General features: G+C 38.4%; 1 protein-coding gene across 1 annotated transcript; it reads left to right on the top strand.

Moving 5' to 3' along the window:
* Positions 1-853: 853 nt before the first annotated feature.
* LOC127434970 (dual specificity tyrosine-phosphorylation-regulated kinase 2-like) lies at positions 854-12,639 on the top strand. Its single transcript, XM_051688039.1, has 3 exons — positions 854-1,257; positions 1,905-2,035; positions 7,686-12,639. Exons 1-3 carry the CDS (start codon positions 1,209-1,211, stop codon positions 9,276-9,278), a joined length of 1,773 nt encoding a protein of 590 aa, XP_051543999.1. The 5' UTR covers positions 854-1,208; the 3' UTR covers positions 9,279-12,639.
* Positions 12,640-14,754: the final 2,115 nt, after the last annotated feature.

Below are 14,754 nucleotides of genomic sequence, written 5' to 3'. Positions count from 1 at the left end.
TGGAAACATGATGGGAAAAAGTGGGACAAAAGGAGGAACTGAAACCGAATCGTCCGCTTGAGAAACACACATCGTCACTGTCTGACATACTTCACCATTGCAGCCATTACACTATGCAATTTGAGTGCAAATAGTTGTGCTGTGTGGCAAGTTCTATTTACACCTAGTTCAAATAGTCACTTTTTTTATTATATAATACTTATGTTAATAATATGATATGAATACATTTATGTGATTTACTTGAACTTGCTGTTGTAAACGTACGTGACGCACCAGCAGTTATGTGGTATTTTGGATGTTATGATCTTTGAGATTTACTGCAGCTTGGTGGACATGATTTTGAAGAGGTTAAATTGTGTTCATTTAATTTCCCTTCGACTCAATTCATATAATAATTGTACCACAATCAAGTGAAGCCACTACTTGGGAACTTAATGTACAGCACAAGCAGAGGTGGTTATGTTAAGGTGCACTCACTCCTCCCTCTAGTGGACAGTAATGTAACTCATCAGCCCAAACTTTACACGTGCTAAAAGTGTACAAGAAAATGTGCATTAATAATAATAATAATAATAATAAATGTCTATACAGGCAGTGTTTGGAACTGAAGTGTGTTAAATAAACCAAACCTTAAGACTGTATGATTATATCATGCATTATGTGAAATGGATCCAAAGCATGACAAAGCACGATGCTCCAGTTTGAAATAAACAGTATGCATATTTAAACAAACTCTGTGGCATCAGGTATGCGAGTTTTGTGTGCTTAATTCGAGACTTCAGACGTGGTTGGTGGACTCTCTGCTCGCCGCGTTCTGCTCGGGGAGGGGAGAGAAAAGAAGGTGGAGGCGAATGAGGGTGATAGATAGATAAGCCGAGACAACACCCTAAACCGGTTTAAAGTATATTCCCAGCGGCTGTGTTAGTGCATGAGACCACGACCATGCGAATGCAACGGGCCGTGCAGAATTTAGGCCCAAAAGTTCGGAGCAGAGCAGAGCCATGCGTGCGCCTTTGTTTGTTTTGCGCGTTTCCAAGCGATGATAAAGCGAATTCGGGTAGTGTTTGAGGAAGCAGCCCTTAGAGTTTGCTCGCACGGGTCTGGATGTAGCTGATTGGAGTAGCAACAGTCAGAGTGGGTGATCAAAGGGAGGAGGGTAGAGACTCTGAAGTGGGTTTTCTACGTGTGTGTGAGATTCTTCAGCGGCCATGTTAACCAAGAAACCCTGCGCTGCTGCTGCTGCTGTCTACCCGACTGGTAAGGAACCCCGTGTCCGGATCTCAGAGGGCGGCGAATATCCCGATCCGTTCGCCGGGCACGTTTATTCTCCGGATTGGAATTTGGAGATGGATTATTTATCCGGTTTAAATGCTCCATAACGCTTGTAAGCCTGGCAGTTTTATGTTTCATTGCCCTCCGTTGCCTACAGTGGTCGGTACGGAATCATTAAGCCCCGGTTTTCAGGAAACACCATTAGAAAGGCGTTTTTATATTTAGTGAAGTCTTGTTTTTATGGTGAGAATATATTTAACGCGCTTTGAATTAGATTTTTGGGGTAGTTATGTAGTCTGGTGTTTCAGCATCAAAGGTTTTCGACGTGCTAATGATAGTTTTCGTTTCGTTAAAATGATTAAACCTCTGCCATTCTCAAATATTACTGGTTCTCTTTTCAGTTTCACAATCGATTTGCACATGTTTGATGTATTGATATCAACATGCAGGATGTGGGGCCACAATTGTTCTCCTGAACACTTGCTGGATCAGCTATAACCATCTTCGCTTTTTTTTAAATGCCCCCCTTTTTTAAAAAAAAAAAAAATACTTTGTGATCCACAGATATTATAAAGCACTTGCATCATATCTTTCCAGTGTAACATTTTCCAAAACCATTCTCGTTTCTGCAGGCAAAGGGGGTGAGATTTGCCAGCTACAGTCTTCCCCCGGACTGGGCATAGGGGGTCCCCGGGTTGGAGCAGGGACTGAAGCCACATCACCTGTCACATTACCCCCTCTCAGGAACAGCAGTTCTCTCACGGTACAAAACCTTTCTTACTTATACTTTGTAGCAATGCATGTCTATTTCTTTGTTCTCACAAGCTTGCTACAATGTGGCAATGTGAATTTTGGATTTGTGCATGGGTGAGGAACCCCTTATGGTCATTATAGCAGGATGTGCCATGTGTTTTTAAGAGCCTTAAAGCAGTGTCAAGTGATTAATACAGAATACAAACCAGTTATTGCTTTCCGACAGCATTTACATACATGTCATTGCATGTACAGTAGGTGACTTTATGAAGACAGCTATGTTTAGTGGGGTGTAGAGTGACCAGATTGGATGTCCAGTTTAGTCTTGCATGAGGGGGGCGTCATTTGAATATAACATGGATATAGCCACTTGCAATCTAATGATTAGACTGTGAAATATTGAATCAGGCTGCTGACTATTTTTCTTAAAAAAAAAAAAAAAAAAAAAAGTGCTTTTTTTTTTTTTGCTTCAAAGATATCAACAAGAAGACATTGACAGCAGTTTTAGGGTGTTCAGACGAATGCTAAAATGTGTGCTTTAAACCTATGCAACCTAGTTAAATTTATCTTAGCAATATACTTAGAAATGACTGAAACCGTTTGTGTGTAATGACCGTTGGTAATGCTTAGTGGCTCCAACAGAGTCATTGGCTAATGTATTGTGTGGATAGGTTGCCTTTAGTGGGGGATGGGCAATGCTAAGGCCATCAGTGTAACCAGTATGCAAAGCTGAATTCTGTGATCTTGTGAATTTCCTTATGTAAATCGATACATCCAAAATCATAGTCCTTTGAGTCTGCATGGCAAGGAGTTTTGGGTCAATGAACATTATCTTCTATAGAAAAGAATTCAGTATGCCAAAGTCCATGTAATGCATGAAAACCACATCTTGATCAACAATTTGTTAATTAGTAACATTCAAATAATTGCATTTTCTGTAAATGTATCTTGGAACATTCTAAATAAAATGCAAGAATTGAAACAATGCCATTTACGACTAAGTAGACTGCCTTGGAGTTCTTTATTTAGCTTTCATTCTAATAGGGATAAATATAGACCCAGAAAGCCCAGGCTTGCATGGTAGGCCCATTTGTATGTGTGTACACTCTTACAGGTCAGAGAGGTCCTGCCACAAATAGTCAGCAGAACCAGTCTTAGCAAATCTTTTAAATCAAATATATGTTTTTAATCTGATTAACATATTTTCCGGAATATAAGTTGTTGTTGTTTTTTCATCATATAAAAGGTCCTGCAACTCATAGTCAGAAGCGACTTATTTACAGCAATTATACGTAATTGATGTCAGCCGGTCAAACAAACTGCACACTAAAACTCGTATGCTACAAATAGATGAAAACATCAGTCATAGAGTCGGTAGAAGCATATTTATACAGCCAGTTTAAGTACTGTGTCCATCATAACATTATTGTTCTAACAAACTCTGGACCGCTGTCAAACGTGTGCCTAAAAAAATAATGCTTCATCACTCTCGTACTAAAAACATTCAGTCAGTGAACCGGATAATCAGTGGAGAGCATAGAGGGTTGCAAATATCAGAAATAACAAATAGATTGACAGTCGCTAACATCAATAAATGAGTAGAATACAACAGGCATATTGTTTTACTCACAGCCAGGAGTTTAGACCAATAAAGATGTCTTTATATTTCTTAAGACACAAGTTATACAAATGCAGGTATCTACTGACCTCCCCACAAACTCATTCTTGAAGCGGCAACATCAGGAGATTAAGTGCTCACGCATTCTGCTGATGACAAGATTTGCGTGAGCATCTGCGTCTGACCAAGTATACTTTGGGCTTAAATGCTTTTTCGTCAGAACACGTGCAGTTTGCGTTTAATTTGGCTGGGTAGCTTTGGAAGGTTACATCCAATTATACACCAAATGTTTTAGATTGCTGGCTTACCTTTACGGGTGACCATTCTAGACTTAAAGCAGTATTGTTATTATAAGGACAGTGCGACTTACTTGCTTCTTATTTATCTGTACTTTTACATATCTAGTCCTGTTAAACTAAAGTCTGTCATATCGATTTAAAGCCAATTAACAAAATTAAGGCCAGTTGAGTCACACTTGGCTTTTCACAGCTCGTCTCGTGCCGCATGTGCTCTTTGCAGAGAAGGTGAGCATTAGAATGATTGCCACACTCACTGCATCCCCAAAACCAAATGTGTCTTTTGTTCGGCTCCAGTTTTGTCCTCTACAACTGTCAGTAAGCCTGCACTTTCAATGACCCCCTCGCCCCACCTGTCTAGAATATGTTTGAGTGAATCGGCAGGGCAACCAAGTACAACAAAAGGATGAAATTGCACAGCTTTATTCAGCTTGTCTCTTTTAATTCCTATTAGAGGCTAATTTTAAATCCCAATAATCTCTTGTTTGCGGTGCATAAACTCGGTAGTCAGTAAAGGTGAAATTTTCAGCAATTTATTTTAGGGCCGATTTTTACTCCCAGTCCAGCCCTGTATAATCTATATAAAGAAATGCATATACATTAGGGCTGTGAATCGATTCAGAAATATAAACTAATTAATCGCACAATTTTCTGTGATTAATCGTGATTAAGCATAGAAACAAACATTAAAATGTAATCATTAATATATTAACATTATACTTTGTTTCAAAGAACTTAGAATAATTTTATTTTAATTATTTAAGTATTAACAATAAAATGTTTATTTTTTTGCGGATAGAGTTGTACACATTTTTACAGGTAAAAACCTTTGATTCAGCAGCTTGCCAATATCTCTCCCACACCTGGCTCATCACTTGCGGGTGAAGTCTCCATTCTCCAAACAGTAAATCCGCTCCCGTGTTTAGTATGCCCGGGAAAGTCGAGCTTGTAACACTTGGAAATTTATATATGCCAATTTTAGCCATAGGAAGTGGGGAAAAATCATAAGTGAAGGTTTAGGAAGTGGGAAAAAAAGGATACTGCATTAACTGTCAATTTTTTAAAAACATGTAAAACAGTCAGCTATTAATCACGGAAATGAATGCTTTAAATTTCCCTGCCCTAACACACACACACTGTTTTAAATAAGTATATATAATTATTTAAAACTGTCATTTGATTCTGAATGATACTAAAGGGGGCTGCTTTGGGGGGCTTTCCCCATATTATTAGGATAATCCTGTTTTCTACAGTAAACTAGAGGCTTGTCATCTCGCAAGACATCACTGTAAGTTCTATTGTACTAGTTAGGCACAAGATTGGGCCGAAAGGAGAAATATGGTCGCATTTTGAGCGTGTTTTAAGAGCAGATTGTGTCAGAGCCTTTGGATTTAGAGTTCATATTATGAATAATACTGGGTATTATTCTTTATCTTTATTTGAGGTCTAGAAACATCAGCTGTGGCCAACTGGAGGATTTGAGATTGGTTCAGATGAAAGAAGATCTGTAAAAATCAGAAGTCTTGTATTGGTCTTTTATTCTGTTTAAACTTGGATTATCACTGTCTCTGAAGTGTATACAGAAATGCTTGGATTAAACAATTAAGTACAATTAAGTGGATTATGACGGCATTACAATCCGTAACAATTGCAGAAATAAGCACTAATCCATTAAATCTATCACTCTAAAAAAACAAAACAAAAAAACAGAACAACAGTAATTTTAAGGGCAGTCATGTTTGATTTCAGTTATACGTTTTTGCTTTTGTATAAAATGAAAGGGTTTACACAAGCCATTGGCTGAAGCAACAGGATGTCCTTACAAATACAAGATGCAGAGGTAATCACGTTATCAAGGAAGCAAGCATCTTTCAGCGCAGGAGATTTAGGAACGCAGGAAATGCATGTCTAATGTCCTTGAATAAACAAATTTCCAACAAACAGAATACTGGAAAACATTAAATCGCACTTGTATTAAAATCGTATGAAATGACATTCCACACCTTTTAAAAAAACGTGGACACCAGATCTCTTGGACCAGTTGTGTAACATTAAAAGGTGAATTATGTGAAAATGATTTGTAGTGTGGATCCAAAAGAACTATAAGATTATTTAGGATTACATGAGTGGGACTGTCATGTCTAGTCGGAAGTCATTGTGTAAAGAACTGCAATATCTATTAAACAAGGCAGGTAGGGACAACATTTTGATAAAACGTAAGAGTCCAGTCTGTTAACTCTTTGCATAATTTTTTTTTTTTCTTCGTTCTGTAAATATAGTCAATGTAGACTTTCTGATTATCGATTATGTGTGATCTTTGGACTTTAAACCGCTTAATTCCTCTTGATCCTCTGAGAACAGACAAGGTGGATTAAAGGTGCTATATGTAATATTTTTACTGTCAATCTTGCGTATAGCACCTTTAAGTTGTACTCTGTCCAAGAATCTATTGTCTTGCATTTGGGTTAATTTTACTTTAAAAATAGTATGCTTTTGGGCAAAAAAAGTGGAATGAAATCTATGAAAACCTATTATAGAGAATCATGGAAAAATGATTAAGCACTCAGCTCTGTTATTTGGCTTGGACTACCAATCTGTTGAGAGCCTGCTTTGAATACCTTGCACGTTATAGCAGATTAGTAGAATAGGATCCTTAACTACCACTGGCAGGATTGGAATGACTTCGGTCCCATTTACACCTTGCATAAACATGCATTTTTGGTGATCGGATCGCTATCGGATAGCACTTGACCACGTTAAATGATAGATGTAAATGCACCCAAGACACGTTGTGATCGGATCACTGAAACCACGTTCAGGGGTGGTCAGGCATGGATTTTAAATTATTTTTAAAGAAGGCGTAAATGCAAATGTGTTTTCGTTTTCCGGATACAACTATGTAAGTAATTCAGTATGTGATAAGGTTACGCTGCAGTCATCCGTTGTTAAAGTGCTGTGTTGCAGTTTCTTGCCTTTTCCTGTTAATTCTGCCATTGCAATGGAAAGAACACAACAGACACTGCCGTCTTGTAATCTTTTCACCCAAACAATTAACAATATCCCATGACTTATTCCATTGGAATACACTTGGAATATCTTGTCTCACTCCTAAAATCCCCACTCGCTCTCGTCTCATCTGTTTTCTAATCACTGTGGCTTGCGAGACATTTACGTAAAACCAGGCTTCGTTTGTGTGTTTCAGATGAGAAGCATTTACAAAGCACTTACAAAGCGCTGAACACAAGATGAATATCATTAAATTTGCTTTGGCAACCCGAAATTTAGCTTTGGTGGCCCCCCAAAAAATCTTCAATAAAGGAAAAACCCTGACTGTCAAAGTGATGGAAAGCATTTTAATTATCCATTAATATTTTTTAAATTCCATAAAAGACAGAGAATTTTCAGTTACCACAACCTCTGATGTAATATGTAAGTAGTTTTTTCCATTTTGCACTGGTAACTTTGATCAAATCTTTATCCGATAATAGTAGAGATGCAAGGTGTAAATGCAGTCCAGCTTAAGAATATCCAGATACTATCCAGAAATGAAACGCTAATGTTAATGCAAGGTGTAAATGGGGCCTTAGAAATTCAAAACCTTCAAGAGTTTATAGTCATGTTTACCTATGACTGTCTATTTTGTGACAAATCAAGACTTTGTGTGTCATTTTTATCAGTGCTATGTGTCCTTTATTTGGGAAACAATCTTCAAATGATGTTTCTTGTTTTTGTTTTACCTTCTCCAGGCTGGAGGCAATAAGCACACAATGAACGACCATCTGCACGTTGGAAATCACCAGCAGATCCACGTTCAACAGCTGTTTGAGGAGAACAGCAACAAACGGACAGTGTTGACTGCACAACCCAATGGGTTGGCTCCTGTGGGTAGGGTGGGTTTACCCATGCCTGAGAAGCAGCAAGAAAGCAGCCAATGTCGACAAGGCAGCTCAACCTCCATAAAATCAACTGAAAGCAAACCAAAGCCAGCACCCTTGACTCCTGAGCAGGCCATGAAACAGTACATGTCTAAATTGACAGTGTTTGAACACCAGGAGATCTTCAGCTACACTGAAATATATTTTATTGGTCCAAATGCAAAGAAACGACAAGGTGTAGTTGGTGGTTCAAACAATGGAGGTTATGATGACGATCAGGGCTCCTACATTCATGTACCCCATGACCATATAGCATATAGGTATGAGGTACTAAAGGTCATTGGTAAGGGCAGCTTTGGCCAGGTGGTGAAGGCCTATGACCATAAGAACCACCAGCAGGTGGCCCTGAAAATGGTCCGTAATGAGAAGCGATTCCACCGCCAAGCAGCCGAGGAAATTCGCATCCTTGAGCACTTATGCAAGCAGGATAAGGACTCCACTATGAATGTCATCCACATGCTGGAGAACTTTACATTCCGCAACCATATCTGCATGACGTTCGAGTTGCTCAGTATGAACCTTTATGAGCTCATCAAGAAAAACAAGTTTCAGGGCTTTAGTTTGCCACTAGTGCGCAAGTTTGCACACTCCATCTTGCAGTGTCTTGACTCCCTGCACAAGAACAGAATTATTCACTGCGACCTCAAGCCTGAGAATATCCTCCTGAAGCAGCAGGGGCGCAGCGGGATAAAAGTGATAGACTTTGGCTCCAGCTGCTATGAGCATCAGCGGGTCTACACTTACATCCAGTCACGATTCTACAGGGCCCCAGAGGTCATTCTTGGCGCTCGGTACGGAATGCCAATTGATATGTGGAGCTTAGGTTGTATCTTAGCGGAATTACTTACAGGGTACCCTCTCTTGCCTGGAGAAGATGAAGGGGACCAACTAGCATGTGTCATAGAGCTGCTGGGTATGCCCTCCCAGAAGCTACAGGATTCATCTAAGAGAGCCAAAAATTTTATCAGCTCTAAGGGATACCCCCGTTATTGCACAGTCACAACGTTACCTGATGGCTCGGTGGTATTAAATGGGGGAAGGTCACGCAGGGGCAAACTCAGAGGTCCACCAGGAAGCAGGGACTGGGTAACAGCACTTAAGGGCTGTGATGACCCGCTCTTCTTGGACTTTCTCAAACAGTGTCTAGAGTGGGACACATCCCTGCGTATGACCCCTAGTCAGGCCCTCCGCCACCCATGGCTCAGAAGACGCTTGCCAAAACCTCCCACTGGGGAGAAAACCACTGTAAAGCGGATCACTGAGGGTACTGGTGCTATTACGTCAATCTCCAAATTACCTCCCACTTCTGGCTCAGCCACAAAGTTAAGGACTAACCTGGCACAAATTACTGATGCAAATGGGAATATACAACAAAGGACAGTGTTGCCAAAATTAGTCAGTTGAACTGTAATTCATTTTTTCTTTTAAATGGGGATTTTGGAAATTGTGCAGAACTGAGCTTTCAGAAGTGTGGCATTTCTAGGTATAGAGTTTTAACGCATATCCACCATCTATGAACTGTTTTGTAGCACCTCTTTGTTGGATTTTTTTTCTAGAAACGCTAAAATGGCCAAGAAAGAGGGAACAACACTTTAAGTTTTTATCTCAGGGCTGTGTAGAATGCTGCTTTGAGGGAGCATTTATACAATCTGGTCTATAAAAACACAAAGTCCCACGTGGTTTAATACATGCATCTTGTAGTATAAAAAGCAAATGGCCTTGCCACAATGAAGTAATGGTAGGATACATTGTTGTGTTTGCTTCTGAAATTGTAATCACAACACTCTGATCCTGTCAGATAAATAGCACGTTAATGGATGAGGATTAAAATGCATTTTACTAATGCATATCTGAGGCCTGTTTCATTTTCCAGCATCACTTTCAAAATCAAGACAATAATTTAATAACATTTTAAGAGACTATGGTAAGAGAAACAGGTCATAATGGAAAAGTGGATGTTGCAGACTGATATGAGGTAGCAGAGGGAAACAATGTTTACATGATAGACTTGGTATGTGCCTATAAATCTCTTGACATTCCTTAAGAAAAGAAATGAGAAAAAGAGAGTGTCTACACTAAAATGGACTGATGGCAAGTTTAAAGGAATTTATGTGGTTTGCCTGAGAGGATCCCGTTGTCAGCAGTAATTGACGTGTATGTTTTTGTTATTGTATAAGCTATTCTCTGGAAGAGTACTGTCCTAGAAGGAAAAAACTTTGGTGCTTTGCCTTTTTTATTTATGAAGCATTTTTTATAGCTTAACTTAACACTCATGGAACAAAACAGTGTTGTTTAATTGTGTTAAGTGAAGACTGGTAACCGCTTAAGTTAAATTTGCAGGTTAGAGTCTTGAATCTTGAATTGCTTTTTCTATTGTATCTAAAATTAATTATTTTTTGCAGTGACTAGATGGACTTAGATTTAAATCATAGGAAGGACATTACATTTTCTTACATGTGAGCAAGTATTGATGCAATTTTAACATGAATATGAGATGGTCGAGGCTATGGCTGAATGTGACATTTGAATCAAGTTTTGAATAAAATGTATAACCACTGAGACAAGGCAGTTGTTAACGTTACATACCCCGATTAATATGTAATGATTGTACGATCTCATGGAAAGTCATACATCATTTACAAGTTGGCTATTTGGTATGGTCTTGCACGATGTTGGTCGCATAAACTTGTACGACTTCATCATGTGCAAATTCCCGGATGTCTAATGCGGAAGTAAGTGCGAGTTCCGCGCACGAGGCGTTAAGGACATACTTATTATGCCCTAATCTAAACTTAACCAATCAGTAGAGTGTGTAAACATGATATGAAGCTGTTGTGTGTGACAGAAGCAAGTAATTGTTGCATATTAGATTGAAACAATGTCCAGCGATGTCATTGGCTGTAGTGAAAGTCCTTGGAATTAGCCATACGAATTAGCCAAATTTACAAATGTCATACGAATCCTGATGATTTCACCATGAGAGTCTGTTGGATTGTATGGACTTGCTAATATCAGACCAGAGTTCAAATTCTTAAAGGTTGTTCCCTTTTTAAAAATAATGTTACAAATATTTTTTAAATAACAACCCCCCCCCCCACATTAGAACACGTCTGGCCATTTTTGTACCATTTGTGACATGGGAAGTATAATTTGACTGACATGGGTGTAAAAGCAATGCTAAAGTTATATCATAACTATAGCATTGCTATAGTATATCAATAGAGTGTGACTTAATATGTTATGCACAAGAAATATATCTGCAAGTACTTTGACTCTACTCTAGCAGGAGGTAGTCCTGCTTGCTCTCAACCAGTCTCATATTGTGGGGATGCGAAAGGGGTCAAACCACGGGCTGTCAGGGAGTTCAGCAAAGCTGTAATGCTCATGTTGATCCCTCATCCCCTCACTAGAGACTGGCACAGTGCCCACCAAGCCTGCTGCATACTGCTCAGGGGCGTGGGGCCCTTTGGACACCCATAGTGCTTTACAGATGCAGAAGTAACCTGCCAACATCAGCAGGCATTTCATAATGTACTTCATACTTTTTTATTGCTCTGAGAATTGACAGCAGTGTGAATTAATTTTGCCTTAATTTTAATATAATGTGCCTTTGGTTATCAATGCCATTCATTTTATTTCAAACAATGAAACTCCCTTCCACTTACTTTAAAAAACTCATGGTGATTCTCTTACACATGTTTGAGCATCGCCCAAAGATACTCCCCAAACCTCATGAAATGGGACTTGGGAGCAAGTGGCCGCAAAGTTGAGCGGTTGTACATGCAGTTAAGACACTTTTTTTTTTTTTTAACTTTTTTTTTAACCAATGATTTTAGAGGAGAAATCACTTGAGGGCCTTTTTTCCCAAAGGGATGTCTTAGTAAGAGACAACAGTCACATCTATACAGATTTTTCTCAAGTAGAACAAGTGTCTTCACTACTGCATTCATGTTGTCTTAACATCACAAGTATTAAAGGAAATCCATTTGGTTAATTTTATTACTATAGAAATAAGAACACATTTTAATATTTTACCTCAGACTGTTGTGATATTCTTGTACTTTATGAATCCAGGGCATTTGGTACATACCAAAGTGCATTCCTTTCTGTGTTAGTGGCTATGAGGAAAAAAAGCCAGATTTTCTCTTTTTACATTCTAAAATCTTCTGTGGAGAGGAAAGTACTGGGTAAGGAGGCTTGCGCTCTATTCTGCAGTCACACGACCTGTTTAAATGTCTGACAGATGTAGCGTACTTCCAGACCTCTGTTGCTTGGTCAGATGTATCGCAGTGAAAACCCAGAAACCAACAGCAAGTCAGTTGTTATCCCAGTGTGCAATACAGTGGTAGTATTGTTTAAGTTGATCAAAGTACTTGACTGAGAGTTAGATTTTTAAACAACTTCTAAACGTATGCCCTAACTCTTGAATCTATCTACCCACTGTCAACTTCGGTCAGTCCTTTTTTAAACAAATCTTTAACAAAGAAACAGAGTTAACATTTGTTTGTATTCAGCCACAAATGTAATGTACATATGTGAATTTGTTGAGAATTGGATGTGGTTGTGTACATATGTATAATGTTATAATTTTGTGATATGCTGCTGAAAACACTACAGATATTGCTGTAGTGGGGGTTAATGTTGGCGGCCAGTTTTATGATACTGTATGTATTGTACAGCTGATGGAAGAAAAGTTGTTGTTTTTTCTAGTGATCATTTGTTAAATTTTCATTGTTGTGGCTGGAAAATATTAATAATAAAAGTTTTAATGTTTATCTTTACAAAATACTGATTGTTGAAATCTTTTTCCAATTTAAAAAAAAAAAAAATCTGTTTTCCAGGGATTCCCCAAAACATGAGATATTTTGTACTGAATACATTTCAATGACCAGGGCTGCGTTTCCCAAAAGCATTGCAAGCTTAAGTTGATCGTGGAGACCATTGGCTCCAATGTTTCTATGATCTACTTAGGCTTACGATGCTTTTGGGAAACGCTGCCCAGTTCTGTTGTCCTTTTTAGTTTGCACATCATCCTTCATCCTTCTCTCTTTTTTTTTTTTAAAATATCTCCCTTTTTGCTTCCTGTATCATGGTTTTGAAATCCTTTCTGAACATCTCTGGGCAACGATTCGTGCAACCGACAAACTGACACCATTAACTTTCTCTGTCATTGTGGTCCAAGCCTGATGCATTTTATTATTTGCATTGTAATTACTAAATTTGTTAACAAATGCATTTGGCAGCACTTTATTCCTCTAATATGCAAATGTTTTCTTGAGAGAAAACTGCAAAGCACCCACTACCGGCCATTCTGTTTGAAGTTTCTTTGTGTCTTACTTTTGGTGCAATGCAAAATACACTATCTTACAAAAGCCAACCTTGAGTTTGTTTATGCAACAGGCTTTCCCTAGCATCTTAAATTCTCTCATCATTTACTCACTCTCATGCCATCCCAGATGTGTATGACTTTCTTTCTACTGCAGAACACAAATTAAGATTTTTAGAAGAATATTTCAGCTTTTTTGGTCCATACAATGCAAGTGAATGGGTGCCAAAATGTTGATGCTCCAAAAAGCACATAAAGGCAGCATAAAAGTAATCCATAAGACTCCAGTGGTTAAATCCATATCTTTAGAAGTGATATGATAGGTGTGGGTGAGAAACAGATCAATATTTATGTCCATTTTTGCTAGAAATTCTTCCTGCCCAGTAGGGGGCGTATGTATGAATAATGTGAATCACCAAAAACCCAAGAAGAAAGTTAAAGTGGAGACTGACTGAGCAGGGAGGAGAATTTATATTAAAAATTGAATAAAATATTTATCTGTTTCTCACCCGCACCTATGAAAAAAGGCATTCTGAAGGCATTGATTTAACCACTGGAGTCATGTGGATTACTTTTATGCTGACCTATGTGATTTTTGGAGCTTCAAAATTTTGGCACTCATTCAAACACTTGCATTGTATGGACCAAAAGAGCTGAAAATTCTTCTAAAAATCCTAATTTATGTTATGCTGAAGAAAGAAAGTCATACACATCCTGGATAGCATTAGGGTGAGTAAATGAAGAGATAATTTACATTTTTGGGTGAACTAATCCTTTAAGTGAATAGTTTCATGCAACCAGCCCCAGGTCTGCAGTGACCATGCTTTCAGTCTTTGTAGGTGGTATAGTGGCAAAAACTCATGGTTAGTAACTGAAAGGAATGAACCATGGACAACATCAAAGCACTTGGGCAAGGCACTTGACCCTAATTGCTCCAATGAGACTATGTCTGAAATATCTGTACATTAAGTCTCTTTGTCCAGAAACATCTGCTAAATGACTACAAATAGATAAATGTTATATTTATGTTGACAATTTAAGTTAACATTTATATTATATTACCATTACCATATCTTTATAATACCATTCTAAAGGTATTAGATATAAAAGGTTATTGGTGAGGAAAAATATGTGATTGAAAGGGCTACAAAAAATTCTGCAAAGCTGCTATTCTTTCTTGGATCCTCTTGTTGACAGGATAATCTGCATGCATCACTGGAATTTAGATTATAGTTCAGTGATATACAGTAGCTTATCCCTATTTGCAAGCTTCAGCCATGCCTTTATTTGTCTACATATGCCTATATTTGTCTACATATTTTTGTATAGATAAAGAGAATGGGGAAGAGATCTTATGCTTATGTCAGCATTATTAATAAACCTACTGGTCAGAAATGTCTCTGGACTGGGTAGTGATCCCTTGTTATCTTTAATCGTGTCATATTATTGCCAAATGCAGTGCAAAGGTTTTCCTTCAGGGAGCTTTGGCTTCCAAAGGGAGTGCTCAAGAGCAATCGTTGCATGCAGTCAATGATGTAAACTCTGATCAGATCA

Source organism: Myxocyprinus asiaticus, chromosome 45 (genome assembly GCF_019703515.2).
Source record: "Myxocyprinus asiaticus isolate MX2 ecotype Aquarium Trade chromosome 45, UBuf_Myxa_2, whole genome shotgun sequence".
In the NCBI taxonomy this organism is placed as follows: Eukaryota; Metazoa; Chordata; class Actinopteri; order Cypriniformes; family Catostomidae; genus Myxocyprinus; species Myxocyprinus asiaticus.
This window is presented reverse-complemented; position numbering and strand designations above follow the sequence as displayed.

What these genes read in the sequence shown, in the direction of transcription:
- LOC127434970 (XM_051688039.1), top strand. Translation starts at nt 1,209, where the DNA reads ATGTTAACCAAGAAACCCTGCGCTGCTGCTGCTGCTGTCTACCCGACT. An exon ending in TGCTGCTGTCTACCCGACTG is followed by an intron (nt 1,258 to 1,904) that starts GTAAGGAACCCC and finishes TCGTTTCTGCAG; the next exon opens with GCAAAGGGGGTGAGATTTGC. An exon ending in GGAACAGCAGTTCTCTCACG is followed by an intron (nt 2,036 to 7,685) that starts GTACAAAACCTT and finishes TACCTTCTCCAG; the next exon opens with GCTGGAGGCAATAAGCACAC.